This window comes from Perna viridis, chromosome 2, assembly GCF_037379345.1.
Source record: "Perna viridis isolate PV_CMFRI_1.1 ecotype Kerala chromosome 2, ASM3737934v1, whole genome shotgun sequence".
Lineage (NCBI taxonomy): Eukaryota > Metazoa > Mollusca > Bivalvia > Mytilida > Mytilidae > Perna > Perna viridis.
Window position 1 is genome coordinate 23,991,063 of NC_142446.1, and position 16,311 is coordinate 24,007,373.

A 16,311-nucleotide genomic window follows, 5' to 3' on the forward strand; every position below is an offset into this window, starting at 1 on the left:
TACCATAACTTGAGTAAAACTTATCAGGTCAGTTTGAAATAATACATTTTACCTAGGGATATGGCAGAAGATCCTATAGCTTTTTGGAGGTTTTTGCTTCACTCCTTATGAAAATAAGGAGCTAAAATAACAAGTTATCATTAGAATTGTTGTAGGACAATTCCTTCATAGAGTTTTTGCCCTTGAAAGGCGAAAAGGACTCCTTTTGCAGTTTTTAGCAGATATTTTGAAAACTATAATACATGTGGATAGAAAAAAAACTTTCCATTGATGAAATGATCCTTATGATAATGCCTACAAAAGTTTGTAATTGGGTCAAAGTTGTAGGACGACTCTCTACTAGAGTTATTGTCCTTGAAAGATGTAAAATGAACCTGGTGAGCATTTCAGGTTCATTTCTCATGCCTGGTCAAAACGAAGTGATTCTAGCATGCAAAAGAATAATAATAATAATGCATTTGGAAGAACCTTTGCTTGTAATTAGAACTTGCATAGTAAGAATGTAGAGATATAAGGTAGCCTATGAAAAAAGAGGGACATAAAGTATATGATTAAGAGGATGAGGTGAACTTAAGTTTTGATGCCCCAATTTATTGGTATTTTCTACTACATGAATAAGTCTTTGCCAAAAAAGATGAATTTGAATTTTGTTACAGAAATTGTAATGGAAGAATGAAATAAAAAAAATATATAAGTAAACAAAATAATTTTAATCAATTTGATCAATCAAATTAAGAAGACAAAATTTTACAAAATATTATACTTTTACATATGGTTTCTTGAGGTTCAGTTAATTAAATAGGGCCTAGCTACCCCTAAATTAATTGTTTGTTTGTTTGTTGGAGTTTAACGCCCGAGCAGCAATATTTCAGCTATATTCAGGCGATGAACATGAAGTGGGTGATAAAATGAACATAAAATGATGATGAAATGGAAAAAAAAAATGATAATGAAATGAAAAATGGGATGGGACACAAGGATAACGGGGTAAAGAAATTTTGATTGCCACTGGAAATAGGTGGAGGTGGTTAGGGTCGGGCAATGTAGCCTCCTGTGGCAGAGCCCTATGGTTCCTACTCCGGGAGAATTCCACAGTAGGGTTCTTTAACATGCGAGGAACTTGGCATTTTTCCCAACATGGTGCACCACTATGGTTTGCGGTCAGGTTTTCTGTATTATAGCCTGACAACCCCAGCATGTAACACACCAGGGGTACCCCATTCCACCACCTGGGGCACACAACCCAGTTGCTCTGTGGGCAGAGCACTCTAGCCCCTGGCTAGGGTTCTGAGCACTATTTAGTCGCCTTTTACAACAAGCTTAGCGCTGCTGCAGGCCTATTCTTTTAACACCCGGACCTGCATGGGACTCCCTAAATTAAAATACTTACCTAACCTATAATGTTCACTTTTGCAGAGTCATATAAGACCAAAACAAAAATATGAAACATAGCGCATTTCTCTATTATAATCTAAATCGATTTTGGTATAAAGAGAAAATATGTCCTGTTTTTTAAGATAGTATTGTTACTGTACTATTGTGACTTACATGTCAGCAATTATTTATAAACTTTGTATATAGGTATCTAAGGTACACGAAATAGTAGAGGCATTGATTGAACATGAAGAGGACTTCTTGGCAGCAGACATCACTACCCAGGAAATACTTACTGTCATCTCATCAGTAAATGCTGTACTTCAGGTAAAAATTATCAAAGTTTTTCCCTCAGTCAAAGTTGTGATTTTTATTAAATACCTTATCTCAAATTGACAACTATGAAAGTTCTTTAGTTCATATGTATTGTGTGTGCTTTAACAAAATTTTACAGGTTTTAGGGATTTTGCATATTCTTAACCTTGAATTTGTATTTCATTAAAAAGTGTAAGCTTTCAGCAAATATTTTCCTTCTTTGAGATCCCATTTCACCTCAATAGAGTAGATTAAAAGTGCATTAAGACTTTTTAAGAAAATCACTTAAATTGTTAACATTAACTGAGTACTAAAGTAATGAACATTCTCAAGATACATTGTAATATTAATTTATAAAGTGTAAATAAAGTTTCCAGTAATTGTCAGCTAATTATTTCTTTCTTTCAGTCAATGTTTACAAAAGCTTTACAATATAGACGTAACAAGACTGGCACATACCAATCAGCTGTGCCAGAGACATTTGAGTACATACCATGGACATCTACTTCTGGAGACCAGGGCATTAAAACTGTATTTATCAAACAGGTAAACTTTTGTGTAAATAAAATGGACATCAACCTCTGGAGACAAGGGCATTAAAAATATTTATCAAACAGGTAAGCTTTTGTGTAAATAAAATGGACATCAACCTCTGGAGACAAGGGCAATAAAAATATTTATCAAACAGGTAAGCTTTTGTGTAAATACCATGGACATCAATCTCTGGAGACAAGGGCATTATAAATATTTATCAAACAGGTAAACTTTTGTGTAAATACCATGGACATCAACCTCTGGAGACAAGGGCATTATAAGTATTTATCAAACAGGTAAGCTGTTGTGCAAATACCATGGACATCAACCTGTGGAGACAAGGGCATTATAAATATTTATCAAACAGGTAAGCTTTTGTGTAAATACCATTGACATCAACCTCTGGAGACAAGGGCATTATAAGTATTTATCAAACGGGTAAGCTTTTGTGCAAACACCATGGACATCAACCTCTGGAGACAAGGGCATTATAACTATTTATCAAACAGGTAAGCTTTTGTGCAAATACCATGGACATCAATCTCTGGAGACAAGGGCATTAAAAATATTTATAAAACAGGTAAGCGTTTGTGTAAATACCATGGACATCAACCTCTGGAGACAAGGGCATTATAACTATTTATCAAACATGTAAACTTTAAGTTCATACCATGGACATATTTTTTTCTGGAGATATGGGCGTTAGATCTATTTATCAAACAGGTTAACTTTTGAGTACATACCATGGACATAAACTTCTAGAGATATGGGCATTAGAATTGTATTTATCAAACTGGTAAATTTGAATATGGCTCATTCAACAAGGCTAGATTTGCACTCATCAAAACAGTAAACTTACAGTACATGCCTGGACTTTTAACTTTTAGAAAATCTTGAGTGCACATTTTTGAAATCTAGAAATGTATTAATTATGTACATCAACATCAATAACAAGGATGTAAAGCTGTTTGACATGTGAAATGGATTTGAATCACATAAATGGTTAAAATTAGGATGAATAGTTTATAGTGTTATGATGTTAAAAATCATTTTAGAAGGTATTATCTGATAAAGCCCTATGATTGCTACATTACAGTATGACAAGACTTTGAATGAAGCCTTGCCTGAGACGGCAGACTCAGAAATACGGGATGTATTATTTGACCAACTTGCTGATCTAACTGATATAGTCTTGGATGGATACAGCTGTCAGTTAGAATCTATGAGACAGTGTCTTTCACCACATTTTGATCAGTTCCATAAGAAATATGAACAGGATAGACACAGAATGTTGTCACATTTATGTAGGTTGAAATTTTATTAGCTATTGCTTTTGTTTTTCTTAAAAGGGGAAACCGGTACACTGCATGTTTTCTTCTCTCCATCTGTTTATCAGAGACCCATGTATTTGTAGCAATTTTTTTTAAGAACTACAAACCACTGCCCCTTGATATTTGGTATGAAACATTGATAAGATGTCCATTGACTTACTTGTCTCTCATCTACTTCTTATTTTATTTCTTTGTATTTTTTTTTACATATTTGTAGTAATTGGCAACATTTTCTACACATATCTCAGTAATAACCATTCACTGTTTATTGATATTTAGTTAATTAAGGGTCCAGTTTAGTGTTTTCTTATTTCAAATCTGTAGTATGTCAATATCTTGTTTTACAATTAAATGTATTTTCAAACATTTATAGTGAGGATCAACATCAATAAATACCTACTTGAAATTTAGAATGCAACTTAATCTATGTGTCCTATTTTGTGTTAATTAATATTAGATCTGTGGGTAGTCTACCTCTGTTGGAGGACTAATGCAGAGTCCTGTTAAGTAGAGCAGGGTATACTCCATGAATGTTTGGGCAAATATTTCTTTTTTTTCTCAGAGTTATGGGACTTAGAGCACAATAACGAAAAGGGATGGGCATTTTATGTGCTTTAGTGCCATTGTTTATTTATTTAAGTGGAGTACCAGAAATATGAGATGGCAGCTGCATTAGCAGAGAAATATTTTGATTTTGAGATCTTAGTACAACTCTGCGATGACACAGATAATTCTGATAGAATAGAGAGATACCTCACACAGTTCTCCGACAAGGTAATTGACACTTAAGTTATGAAGACTTGAGAAAAAATATAATCTTTTCATTATACTGTAAATATTTGTTTTGTGGTTATTATATATCTTGTTTAAAAAAAATTTTGCTCAATATCAGTATACTCAGTGAGAAGTAGATCACAGATCCCTTGTTAATTCTGTTATTAGTTTTTTTATAGAGTTCAAACAAAGGGGAGTAAACAGACCTTATGCATCAATTTCATTAATGAAAGTACTATGGACATATTTATATTTTACGAAGATGTTTCCATTTTTCAGGGTTTTGCTGATTTTTTGTATGCTTGGTATTTAAAGAAAGGTATGCATAATTTGCTAGAGCACTATAAAGCACTCTGATTGTTACTGCAAAATAAAGCATTCTTGCTAGAGCACAATACAGCACTTTGTTTGCTAGAGCATCATAAAGCACTTTGTTTGCTAGAGCACCATAAAACAAGCAGTTTACTAAAGCACCATAATGCACTTTGTTTGCTAGATCCCAGTAAAGCACTCTGTTTGCTAGAGCACCATAAAGCACTTTGTTTGCTAGAGCATCATAAAGCACTGTTTGCTAGAGCACCATAAAGCACACTGTTTGCTAGAGCACCATAAAGCACTTTGTTTGCTAGAGCACCATAAAGCACACTGTTTGCTAGAGCACAATAAAACTCTCAGTTTTCCCCCTTATTATCATAATTATTTAGGGAATAGGTATACTTTAGAGAACATGTATATTAATTTTTTTTTGTTATTTACATGTATATTCTGGGTCTGTGCTTCTTTTCATTTAATAGTCTTTATTAGCTCAAACGGCCCTTGTTCATGCCTTAATATTACATTTGTTGTCTTCCATTGTATATAAACTTTTAATTATTTATAATATGGGCAACATTTTTTGGAGACACTTCAGCAACTACTGGTACTACTAACATCCACAAAATATTTTGGATGCAACATCAAATAAAGGTTCCACATTACTTTTTTCTGATTTCAAACTGTTGTTCAACTACATAAAAACTGCATACAGTAACCTATTTAAACCAAATCTGACATAAGTGATAAATGGGTGTATTAAGATGTCAACTAGCGACTATCATAATTAAATATTGACCAGTATTTTTTAATCTAAACTCTTCTAAAACTACAGTCTGTTTGAGTTTTATATATCTTCAAAAATAAATTCTTATTAATTCATCCTACAAAATAAATCTGCTTTTTTTAATTGCATTTGTTTTTCTGTAGTGCATACAAACTATGAGAAATATTTTCAGAATTTTATCTCAACAGTCTTAAGAAATTCCCATTAGGTTTAATGCAGTTTAATATAAGATAGTTTACTGTAATTTTGTCTGTTTGAATGTTGAAAAGCTAATTGAATATCTGGTGTAAATATAAAAAAAATCCATGTGGTGGGTAGGCTACATAACAGAGCTAGGTCACTTCAAATAATTTTATGTCAATACAAGATTAGAAAGCATGTTTTGTGATGGTCAATTGACATCTATAGGTATTTAAATGTTTTGATATCACATGACTCAGTTATGGACCTGAATTTTCAAATAGCTCTTCCATTACTTAAGCAAGCAATAAAGAATAAAAAACATGTAAAACTGAAATTTGTGCCTTTTGTTGTCACAGAGATTTGGGCTCCCAATTAATGGATTGATTTCAAATTTGGTTTGAGGCTTCATGTAGATGGGGCATATGTTGTAAGCAGTTTTAGGTGCTCTCTAATATCAACTTCCTGTGCAAGTGGGGTATATTATGATTTTTTTTTGCTGAGATAAAGTTCTGAAAATATTTCCTAGCATTTGTATTTACTGCAGGATCTGTAGTAGAAAAGTTAAAATATTTCAACAAATGAATTTTTTAGAACTTTTTATGTAACTCAGATTTTTTGAAAATGATGGAAAGTGTTGACAGCAATGGTCTCTACAGATAGTTTTTTTAGTAATGACTACTCCTATACCTTTAAAGACTTTCATTGTTGTTTTGTAGGAAAACGAGGAAAATTAATGTCCTTGCCTGTTTCTCAGCATGTTGAATTGAGGAAGTTTTTACAGACAGATGATAATAGATATCTTAGCTGGTTACATGATATACACACTGATAATTTTGAAGATGTAAGTCACAAGCCTGTAATTATTCCTCCTTCCCATACACGAATCTTTAAGAATGAACAATTAGAAGTCATTCGTAAGTATTCATATTTAACTCATCAGCATTTGTAAATAACTTTTAACAACTTGTAGACATTCGCAGGCATTAGTATCCATTTGCAAAAGGAGAAGAATTTCTTTTGACACATCAAATTTTTTTACAAGAATGTCCACAAATCTTTTTTGATTATTTTATTCATAACGAGCTCACAAACTACTCTTAACCAATTATAGTGCATCATTAATTGATCCCAAGAGCTTGGAAAGCAATTGCAAGAACTGTTTGGTTTGCTAATTTTCACAATTTATTTATGATTGATTTATGAATAATTTCTAATTTTTCTAAACAATATCTTTTGTATTAATAAATTGTTTATGTTTAAGTACAATGAATCATGAACTGTTATCATAAATGTATCGCATCTATTCTTAGGAAATTGTTAAGTGATAGTTCAGTCTTCAGACCTAACCAATTGTAAATCACTTGTAAAAGTAGCTTAATTCACAACGATTTGTAAAGTTTAACAAATATTGTAATTTTTGGAGATTGTAAGGATTTGCAAGAAAGATTTGTTTATGTGAAAGGGTAACAAAGTGCAAAGTAACAAAAGTAAATGGGCAACTCGGACTCCACTAAAAACTGGGGGCATGGACCAGGTGCACTGGTAAGGTAAGCGCCCTCTGCATTTCTAGAAATACCCTCCAACTTGTTCATAAAAAGTCAAGTCCAGGGTAGACAAAAAGAGGAAAGGAAAACTATGGCATGTTGAACAAATCAGTTTTCCTGGTGCAGATGGATTCACCATAACAATCCACAAAGGCCTTGTAAGTGCAACTCTTCTTAAGCCACTTGATGGATATATGTGACTATTTTCAGAAATCTTGATTTCCCTAATTTTTAGCTCATGTGGCGTCTTTCGTCGTCATCTGTTGTCATTAACAATTTTTCAAAACTCTTCTCCTCTTAAACTATTTGACCAATTTGAACCAAAGTTGGTATGAATGTTCCTTAGGGTATTCTGCATAGAACTGTATACCAAAGTTAACCAAACTTGGTATGAATGTTCCTTGGGGTATCTTGCATAGGACAGGTTTTGGGGATTTTTGATCTATTGAGAAACATGGCAGCTGTTACTAAAAATAGAATATAGGGGTTAGCCAGAAGTTTTTTGCATGTATCGCCAAAGCCGTTAGGTTTAGCCAAAATCTGACATGGATAAAAGTGTTCAGCATGATGAGATCTATCTTAAGTTAAATTTTCAACTTAAATTGTTAAGCCATATTTGAGTTATTGCCCTTTTTCAATGTTTTTTGGCTATTTTTAATGATATTACTTTCAGAAATCTCTCCTCTGACACTACTTAAACAATTGGAACCAAACTTGGTATGGATGTTCCATAGGGTATTCTGCATAGAACTAATGTAGAGATTATTGATCTGTTGAAAAACATGCCGCTGTTACTTAAAATAGAACATAGGGGTCAGACAGTAGTTTTTCAAATATGTCTCCAAAACTGTTAGGTTTAACCAAATTCTTTTTATTAGTGAAATGAGTCTTATTATAAGGCCTACAAAAATCACCATAAGATGGCAGTTGTCTGACATTTCTTTGTTAGAGTTATTGCCCTTGAAAGGTGAAAAATGACGGGTTTTTTTTACAGTTTTCAACCAATATCTTGAAAATTATGATAGATAGAAAGAAAATTCAGTTTCTGAAATAATCCTTATGATAAGTTCTTCTGAAGTCTTCTTTTGAGTCATTATTGTCGGACAACTCCTTGTTAAAGTTATTGCTCTTGAAAGGCAAAAATTATCCCAGGTGAGCGATTCAGGCTCCCAGAAGCCTCATGCTCAAGTGTAAACTAGCAATAGATAAAATCTATTCATCCCTGTAGATTTGCAACTTAGCAAGCAAATGACATCTTGCCGGAAGAATAATAAAATAGAGCTTATTAGGCAGGGTTTCAGATCACCCAGATTAGCAATTCCATTCCGAAATTTGAGAGACCAGTAATACACAAGATCTGTGTCAAGTATGTGGGGTGTTTGGTTTGTGATCATGCTCACTAAGGTTCTTTCAGTTAAAACTGTTTACTCATATAATGTAAGGATGTCATGTGACTTAAAAGTTAACTGAAGGAAATTTAAATGATTTTGATTACCTTAAACGTCTTTTCCCTATTACAGATGTAAAGTTGAGGAATCTCTATATCATTTCTAAGTTAAATACTATTTGTGATCTTATTTCAGGCTCACAACACACTATTAGATCTAGCTAAATTAGAAATGGGTAGTTTGGCAAAGAAGAAGGTAATTGTAGGAGTCAATAACTAAAATATACATCACTAGTGCTGAAAAACACAATGATTTTACCATTGCATGGAATGTGTTATGTGTTAACTTCAATCAATATTTTATTTAACAACTTTATCTTACTTTTCGTGTATCATGCAACAAAGAGATTGAATAGAGAGAAAGAAAATGACCACTTTTTGTGGCACATATATTAAAATTGTTTACTCTGAGTTCCTGTATCTTTAAAGATTTGATTACAGAAATTTTGTTGTATTTTGATTACTGAAATCTTGTAGAAATAATATATTTTTCTGTTATTATTTTTTTTTAGACTTTACTGAGTCTGAGTAAACTTGCAGGATTAGCAGCTGATGATCCTAATCAAGAAATCAGCATAGAGCAACATATAACTGGTTAGTTACTTCACTATTTTCACATTAGATAATAGTGTTTATCGCTATTTTGTTTAAAATCCCTTTGATCTGGCTATACGATAATTTTCAATCTTATGCCAGTCGAGTGAGAATGAAAATCATCGCTGGTATGTCCTCGCATGACATACAAGCAACTGCGTAGGAATATTTGACGATCCAAATAACCATCTCTTTGTTTACTGCATATGAAGTAATGGCTAATTTGTGGCAATATTGTCTAGTCTATAATGGAAAATGATTAAATTTAGTAACTTACCCGATTAGAATGAATAAATCCCAAAATTATTCCACAAATTTTAAATCCGACCATCATAGTTAACAAAAGCTGCAAAGCCGCTCGACAAGGTAAGCATGAGAAACTCACTCTCGTTGAAAAAATATTAAATAAACTTATAGTAACATTCAAGTCATAAAATATATTAATTTTCTTCTCAACCTGCTCCTTTATTTCAGTATCATATTTTGCTGATGATGTTATGGTGTTAGGGATGTTTGATGATGTAAACTGAAACATTTGTGTCACATTTTTATTCACAGTTTTACCAATCAATGCAATTCATGAATAAGTCATTGTCAGTAACAAAAAATACAATATTTATGAAAGAAAAAATTTGCCACTGCTTTTTTTGTGCTAAAGTGCTAAATTAGTAAACTGAAACATTCGCAATGTAATATCTATCCTCTGCTACATAAGGAAAGAAGCTTCACAATACTACTGTGAAAGTAATTTTTTTCGTGGATACTAAATTTTGTTGGATAAGGGTAGAAACACAAGTTCTTGGTCTTGAGGTTTTCAGGATACACATAAATGGGATTCTCCTTTTTGTTTGGAACCAAATTTCATGGTTTGGCCTAACAATGAAAACCACAAAAATTGGTACCCCAAAAGAACAAAAGTACTATCACAGTATGTGTTTTACTTGACAGATTTTCAAACTTTTCAAACATAACCTGGCTAGTATGGTGCTGTGAATATTTTTATTTTAGGGAATACACTCTATATGTAGTGTTTGTATCTTTACAGATATCAACAGAGAACAAGATTTGATTACACATCAAGAACAGTTACCTCCCAGAGTCATTGAGGTATTCTAATAATATACTTCTGTTTAATCTATGTTATCTTATTATACACCCTACTTTGAGAGGGGGTATTTAGTAATAGGTGTGTCAGTCCTTCCATCAATTACACACTGGGGTACCCATCTCTTATCCATTCATCCTCCTACACAAATAATTGGAAATTCATAAAACTTCCACAGAATCTTTTTTCATATTGCACCTCCTATTTAGATTTTGGCGTCCGTTGTCATCGTCATTAACAATTTTTCAAAACTATTCACCTTTGACACTACTAAACCAAATGGAACCAAACTTGGTATGAATGTTCCTTGAGGTATCTTGCATAGAACAGGATTTGGGGATTTTTGATCCATTGAGAAACATAGCCGCTGTTGAATATAGGGGTTAGCCAGAAGTTTTTTGCTTGTATTGCCAAAACCGTTAGGTTTAGCCAAATTCTGACAGGGATTAAATCGTTCAGCATGATGACATCTATCTGTTTGTAAATTTTCATTTTAACTTGTTGAGCCATTTATGAGCTATTGACCTTTTTCAATGTTTTTTTTAGCTATTTTTAATGTTATTACTTTCAAAAATCTTCTCCTGACACTACTTGACCAATTGGAACCAAACTTGGTATGAATGTTCCACAGGGTATTCTGCATAGAGCTGGCATGAGGATTTCAGATCCATAGAAAAACATGGCCGCTGTTACTTAAAATAGAACATAGGGGTCAGACAGTAGTTTTTCAAATATATCTCCAAAACTGTTAGGTTTAGCCAAATTCTTTCAGTTGCTAAAATGATCCTTATTATAAGGCCTAGAAAAGTCTCCAGGAATCAAATTTTTCAGACCACTCCTTGTAAAAGTTATTGTCCTTGAAAGATATAAATAATGACTTTTTTTTTACAGTTTTCAGCCAATATCTTGAAAACTATAATAGAAAGAAAATTGCAGTTGCTGAAATGATCCTTATGATAAGTTCTTCTAAAGTCTTCTTTAGTCAAAATTTTGGACAACTCCTTGTTAAAGTTATTGTCCTTGAAAGACAAAATTTAACCTGGTGAACGATTCAGGCTCCTAAGAGCCTTTTGCTTTTACAAGGAGACTTTTGAGATTAATGTGAAATATTATGTTAAAAGTTAAAAAAAAAATATGCAGCACAAATTGTCATATTATCATATTACATCTTTATTTGCTTAAAACAGATGGTTATGGTGAGCGAGCCTAATGTTGCTGGGCAGACTTTTAGAAAAAATATCAAAAAATAAAATTCAAATTCTGTTTGGAAGTAATTTTAAATTAGTAAAATAGTTTGTTTTGTCAGGAAGCCCAATGTTTTTGACCATTTTTTCCATAATGATTTTTATAGGGCTTTATGTAAAAGAGGTGTAATATCAGTAAAAGTAGTGATAAAATGTGCTAATTATTGACTAAAGGGTTTGTTTTGGTTTGATGATCTCAATGTTTCAATGAGCAGTTTGAGGTTCATGTACCGTTAGATGTAATTTTATCAAATACAATAACACCTGTCTGATTCCAAATCCTTTCAGACTGAATGTTTTGTTTGGTTTAGGCTAGGGTTCAGTTTTCTTTCAGACTGATCACTTTGTTTGGTTTAGGTAGGTATTCAGTTAATACTACGTCAAAATGCACTGAAACAGACATAAAGGGACTTCAGAAAAAGTCAGGTTTATACAGGTTTCCAGTTTATTTAGAGTTCTGTTAAGGCAAGATTCACTGTACTGTGGAAGTATTACTTTATATAAGGTCCTAAAACTGTTTAAAAACATGAAATTCAATACCTTCAGTTTTTATCTATTACACTTTTCATGATAATGGCTGAAAACTACTAAAAACCTTCTGCTTTCAAGGGCAATATTTTTAACAAGGAGTTGTCTGACACCTTTAAAGCTCCATCCCTCATTCTGTATCATTCAGTTTCAACTTAGGTTTTCCATCATTGCCTTTATTATACCCCTGCAAACAAAGTTTGTGGGGTTATATAGGAATCACCCTGTCTGTGCATCTGTGTCCACATTCCCTGTAAGCGCAACTCCTCCTAAACTGCTCAAGGGATTTTGAGTAAATTATTTAGGAAGATTGGGTATCATATGGTGATGTGCATGAAGGTATACAGATACTCTCGGCAGACTCGAAAGAGAGAAAATCATAATTAAAGGTTTTACATGTTAAAACATTGTAAGCGCAATTTCTCCTAAACTGCTCAAGGGATTTTGATGAAATATTATAGGAAGATTTGGTTTGATAGGTAGATTTGCATGAAGGAACATTATTACTGTCGGAGGTCTCCTAAGGGATATTTTCCAAATTATGGATTTTACATGCTACAACCTTACATTGTAAGTGCAACACCTCCAAAACCCCTCAAGGGATTTTGATGAAATTTTATGAAAAGGTTGCATATCATAAATATGCACGAAGGAATAAAAAATACTGTTGGTGGACTCAAAAGGAGATGATCCAAATTAAAAGTTTTACATGTTAAAACCTAAGCACAACTCCTAAACTCTCGAGGAATTATGATGAAATTGTATAGGAAGGATGGTCATTAATGTAGATCTACATGAAAGTGCATAATTACTGTCAGAGGACTCCAGAGGGAAATAATTCAAATTAAGGGTTTTATATGTTAAAACTTGTAAGTGCAACTCCTCCTAAATGGCTGAAAGAATTTTGATGTTATTTTATAAGAAGGTTGGATATCATATGTAGATGTGCACAAAGGAACTTGGTTACTGCTGGAGGACCCCAAAGGAAGGTAATCCAAATGAAGAATTTTATGTTTTAACATACTAGGGATTTTTTCAGTAATTTTATAGGATGGTTGGGTATCATATAGATGTGCATGAAGAAACAGAGTCTTTGTCAGAGGACTCCAAATGGAGATATTCTCTATTAAAGGCTTTATATTCTCAAACCATGTAAGCACAGCTCCTCTTAAACTGCTCAAGAAACTTTGATGTAATTTTATATGTAGATAATCATGAAGGAATATAATTACTGTTGGATGACTCTGAAGGGAGACAAATCCAAATTAAAGGTTTTACATATGAGTCCATTTGTACCAGTCGGTTTTCTCTTTGTGAGCTTACTCACAGTATTTCTAGTTTTAACTTGCACATATGGAATTTTGAGTTATAGGAAAGCTCATATAGATTTTTAGTACAGTAGATTGCGGGTTAAAGTCACACGACTAAAAGTTGATTTTTAGGAGTAACAGAACCATGACTACTGACTTAATGTATTTGTTTGTAGGAAAGATTTATAAACAAATAAGTATGTCTATAATCTACTATTCTTTGAAAGAAATGCTGAACAATATTCTCCACCATTATACAATATTTTTGTATTTGTTATCTTGTCTTTCAATTTGATTTACTCTTGACTATTGTTTCTTTTGGTTTCAGCATTTAGGAATGGAAGAAGGAAATATGGCAGTTTTACCACCAGAACAAATTATAGAGGTAAATCCTTCTCTGATTTATTACCTTTCAGTTTGTTAGATATTCAATTTCTCTTCTTAATTAGTTCTTATATTGTATATGTTATATGTATATCAGATCTAGACTTTTCTAAAATTCTCATTATGTATAACTCCTGTATCTAAGGCTGTAGGCTTTTCAACATGTTCATTATGTATAACTCCTGTATCTAAGGCTGTAGGCTTTTCAACATGTTCATTATGTATAACTCCTGTATCCAGTGATCTTGGCTTTTTAACATGATTGTTATGTATAACTCCCAGATTCATTGCTCTGTGGTCTATATAACGATATTTGCTAATACTAAACACTGAACCATAATGATTAGAAGAATATAAACAAATATAGTATCTACATTAGGTCAGTTGTAATAGCTTGCTTGTCTCCCATAGACACCTCTTGTTACCTTTGGTCAAATAAACATTAAGCAGAACATCCATGAATCATTTCAATGTTAAATTTAACATTCATTAATCATTGAAATTAATCTGGAGGTCCATGAAATGAATGCTGTTTTAAGAAGTTGTATTAGATGTTAAAGTGACTGGATTCCTTTGACCACTAGGTGCAATACTACTAATGAAAGGCTGGGATTGATTTTGGGGGTTGTGACTTGAAATATTTAGGAATTAATTGACGAAAGTGGCAAGAAACAAGCATGTTTATTAATACCAGATAAGAACTTGGCTATGTATGAACAGATCTCTTTTGATATTGTATCTCAAGGTGCAAAACCACAAAGGGAAGACTGGAATTGATTTTGGACAGTGTGAATTGAACTATTTAGGAATTAGGGGATGTAAGAGGGTTAGAAACAAGCACTTTCATTATGTTCATAAAATTACTTGGCAAAATGATCTCTTAATAAACTAAATATAATTAAAATGCAAACTAAATGTGATAAAAAGAAGGAAAGGGAGGCTCTACCAGCTACAAAGGTGATCACACATCCATTTACTGGGGAAATTGACAACGTGGGGCCATTTTCAAATTAAAAAAAGGGTTGTACCTGAACAACAGAAAATGTCTTTTTTCTGTGGTTTGCGAAGACTACAAATTAGTGTTCTTGAGCAAGACTTATTAAAGATTGGATAGTTTCTTAGAATTGTCTGCCAATTTGGTATGAATGTTTAATCACACTATTTATAATTACATGAACACATTTATTATTTGTCTTTAATTATTTTAGTCTTGAACTTATCAGTTCTTCCCTACAAAGTTCAAGATTTTTAACATATATTCACAAGATAATTTGATTTTCTTTTTGTCTGGGTTGATAGTTTGTGTTTCTTCTCTTGTCCAATGCTATTCCCTTTGATATGAGATTCCCTTTTTAGCTCACCTGGCCAAATGTTTCATTGGCATACAAAAGTGTTGGCCAGTCACTCATATTTGGATATCATGCTTCATTGAAAATGTGCATTGGTCAACACTTTTGATGAAACATAAAAAATGAAACATTGAATTCTTAAATAATCAACAAGAAGTTAATATATTCTTCTCCTGGGTTTTTATATATTAATGAAGCAGCTTGTTTAAATTTCATATGCATAAACGCAAATGCTTATTGTGCTATTTAAAAAACAAATGTATTTTTATTATTTATGACATCATTCAAGAAAGGTTGTTATATTTCAGATGATAGCTTACCTAAAAGTACTTTCTAATTAGCTTTGTTAATCATCTTGACATTTTTCTAACACAGAATTATACAGTGTTGTCAAAACATTAGTTTTTATTTTATTTTTGTAAACATTTTTGCAAACTTCTTTTCAAATCTAGAAGATGCTTTTTAAAATGATAAATATGAAATGACACTTCTATAGTAATATTAAATTTCTCAACAGTTTAGGAATGTTATGAAATAATTTGTGTCTGTTTTTCCAACCTTATTTTGTTACTAAATAAGAACAGCTATCCTGTATGAAAGTTAAAAACTATTGCAGGAAAACGTCTGATTTATAGAGGACATCAAAATATTTGTGGTCATGTAATGTTATAGCCCTATCATCATAGGTGTCCATGGATATTTAGTTTTGCTGCAACAACTTGGAGATTAGTTGATTGATCTTTACAAAATTTACAACAAGCAGATTTTATTTAATCTAGGGGTTTAATTTATTGCAGCAGGGGGGTTAAAATATCATAAGGGGAGGAGTAATTGATTGTAACAGGTGGGGTTAAAATATCACAGCAGGGAGTTAAAATATCATAACAGGGGGGTTAATTGATTGCAACAGGTGGGGTTAAAATATCACAGCAGGGGGTTAAATTATCATAACAGAGGGGTTAATTTATCACATCAAGGGGTTAAAATATCGCAGCAGTGGGGTTAATTTATCGCACCAGGGGGATTAAAATATCATAACGGGGGTGGGTGGGGGGGGGTAATTTATCCCATCAGAGATCAAAACATCTAAGTATTGATATCTCCACTGGGTAACTTTCATATGCGCTTCTATTTTTTGTAATACAGTTTCTAACATCTTTGACCCCTTACTGAGAAGTTGACATTTTTAGCTAACC

The 16,311-nt window shown here is 32.6% G+C and overlaps 1 protein-coding gene across 2 annotated transcripts in view; it reads left to right on the plus strand.

Annotated features, from left to right (window-relative positions):
• Positions 1-16,311, plus strand: part of LOC148624166 (nuclear pore complex protein Nup133-like) — a 68,870-nt gene that overhangs the window by 25,361 nt on the left and 27,198 nt on the right. For both annotated transcript variants that reach the window (XR_015919635.1, XM_088566714.1), the window contains exons 21-30: positions 1,582-1,701; positions 2,098-2,235; positions 3,320-3,527; positions 4,195-4,328; positions 4,608-4,647; positions 6,327-6,451; positions 8,738-8,797; positions 9,114-9,195; positions 10,241-10,302; positions 13,711-13,767. Coding sequence is in view for 1 of the 2 variants with exons in the window: in XM_088566714.1 (XP_088422840.1) it covers positions 1,582-1,701; positions 2,098-2,235; positions 3,320-3,527; positions 4,195-4,328; positions 4,608-4,647; positions 6,327-6,451; positions 8,738-8,797; positions 9,114-9,195; positions 10,241-10,302; positions 13,711-13,767 (1,026 nt within the window). In the remaining variant the exon portion in view is untranslated. The remainder of the gene's footprint in view (positions 1-1,581; positions 1,702-2,097; positions 2,236-3,319; positions 3,528-4,194; positions 4,329-4,607; positions 4,648-6,326; positions 6,452-8,737; positions 8,798-9,113; positions 9,196-10,240; positions 10,303-13,710; positions 13,768-16,311) is intronic.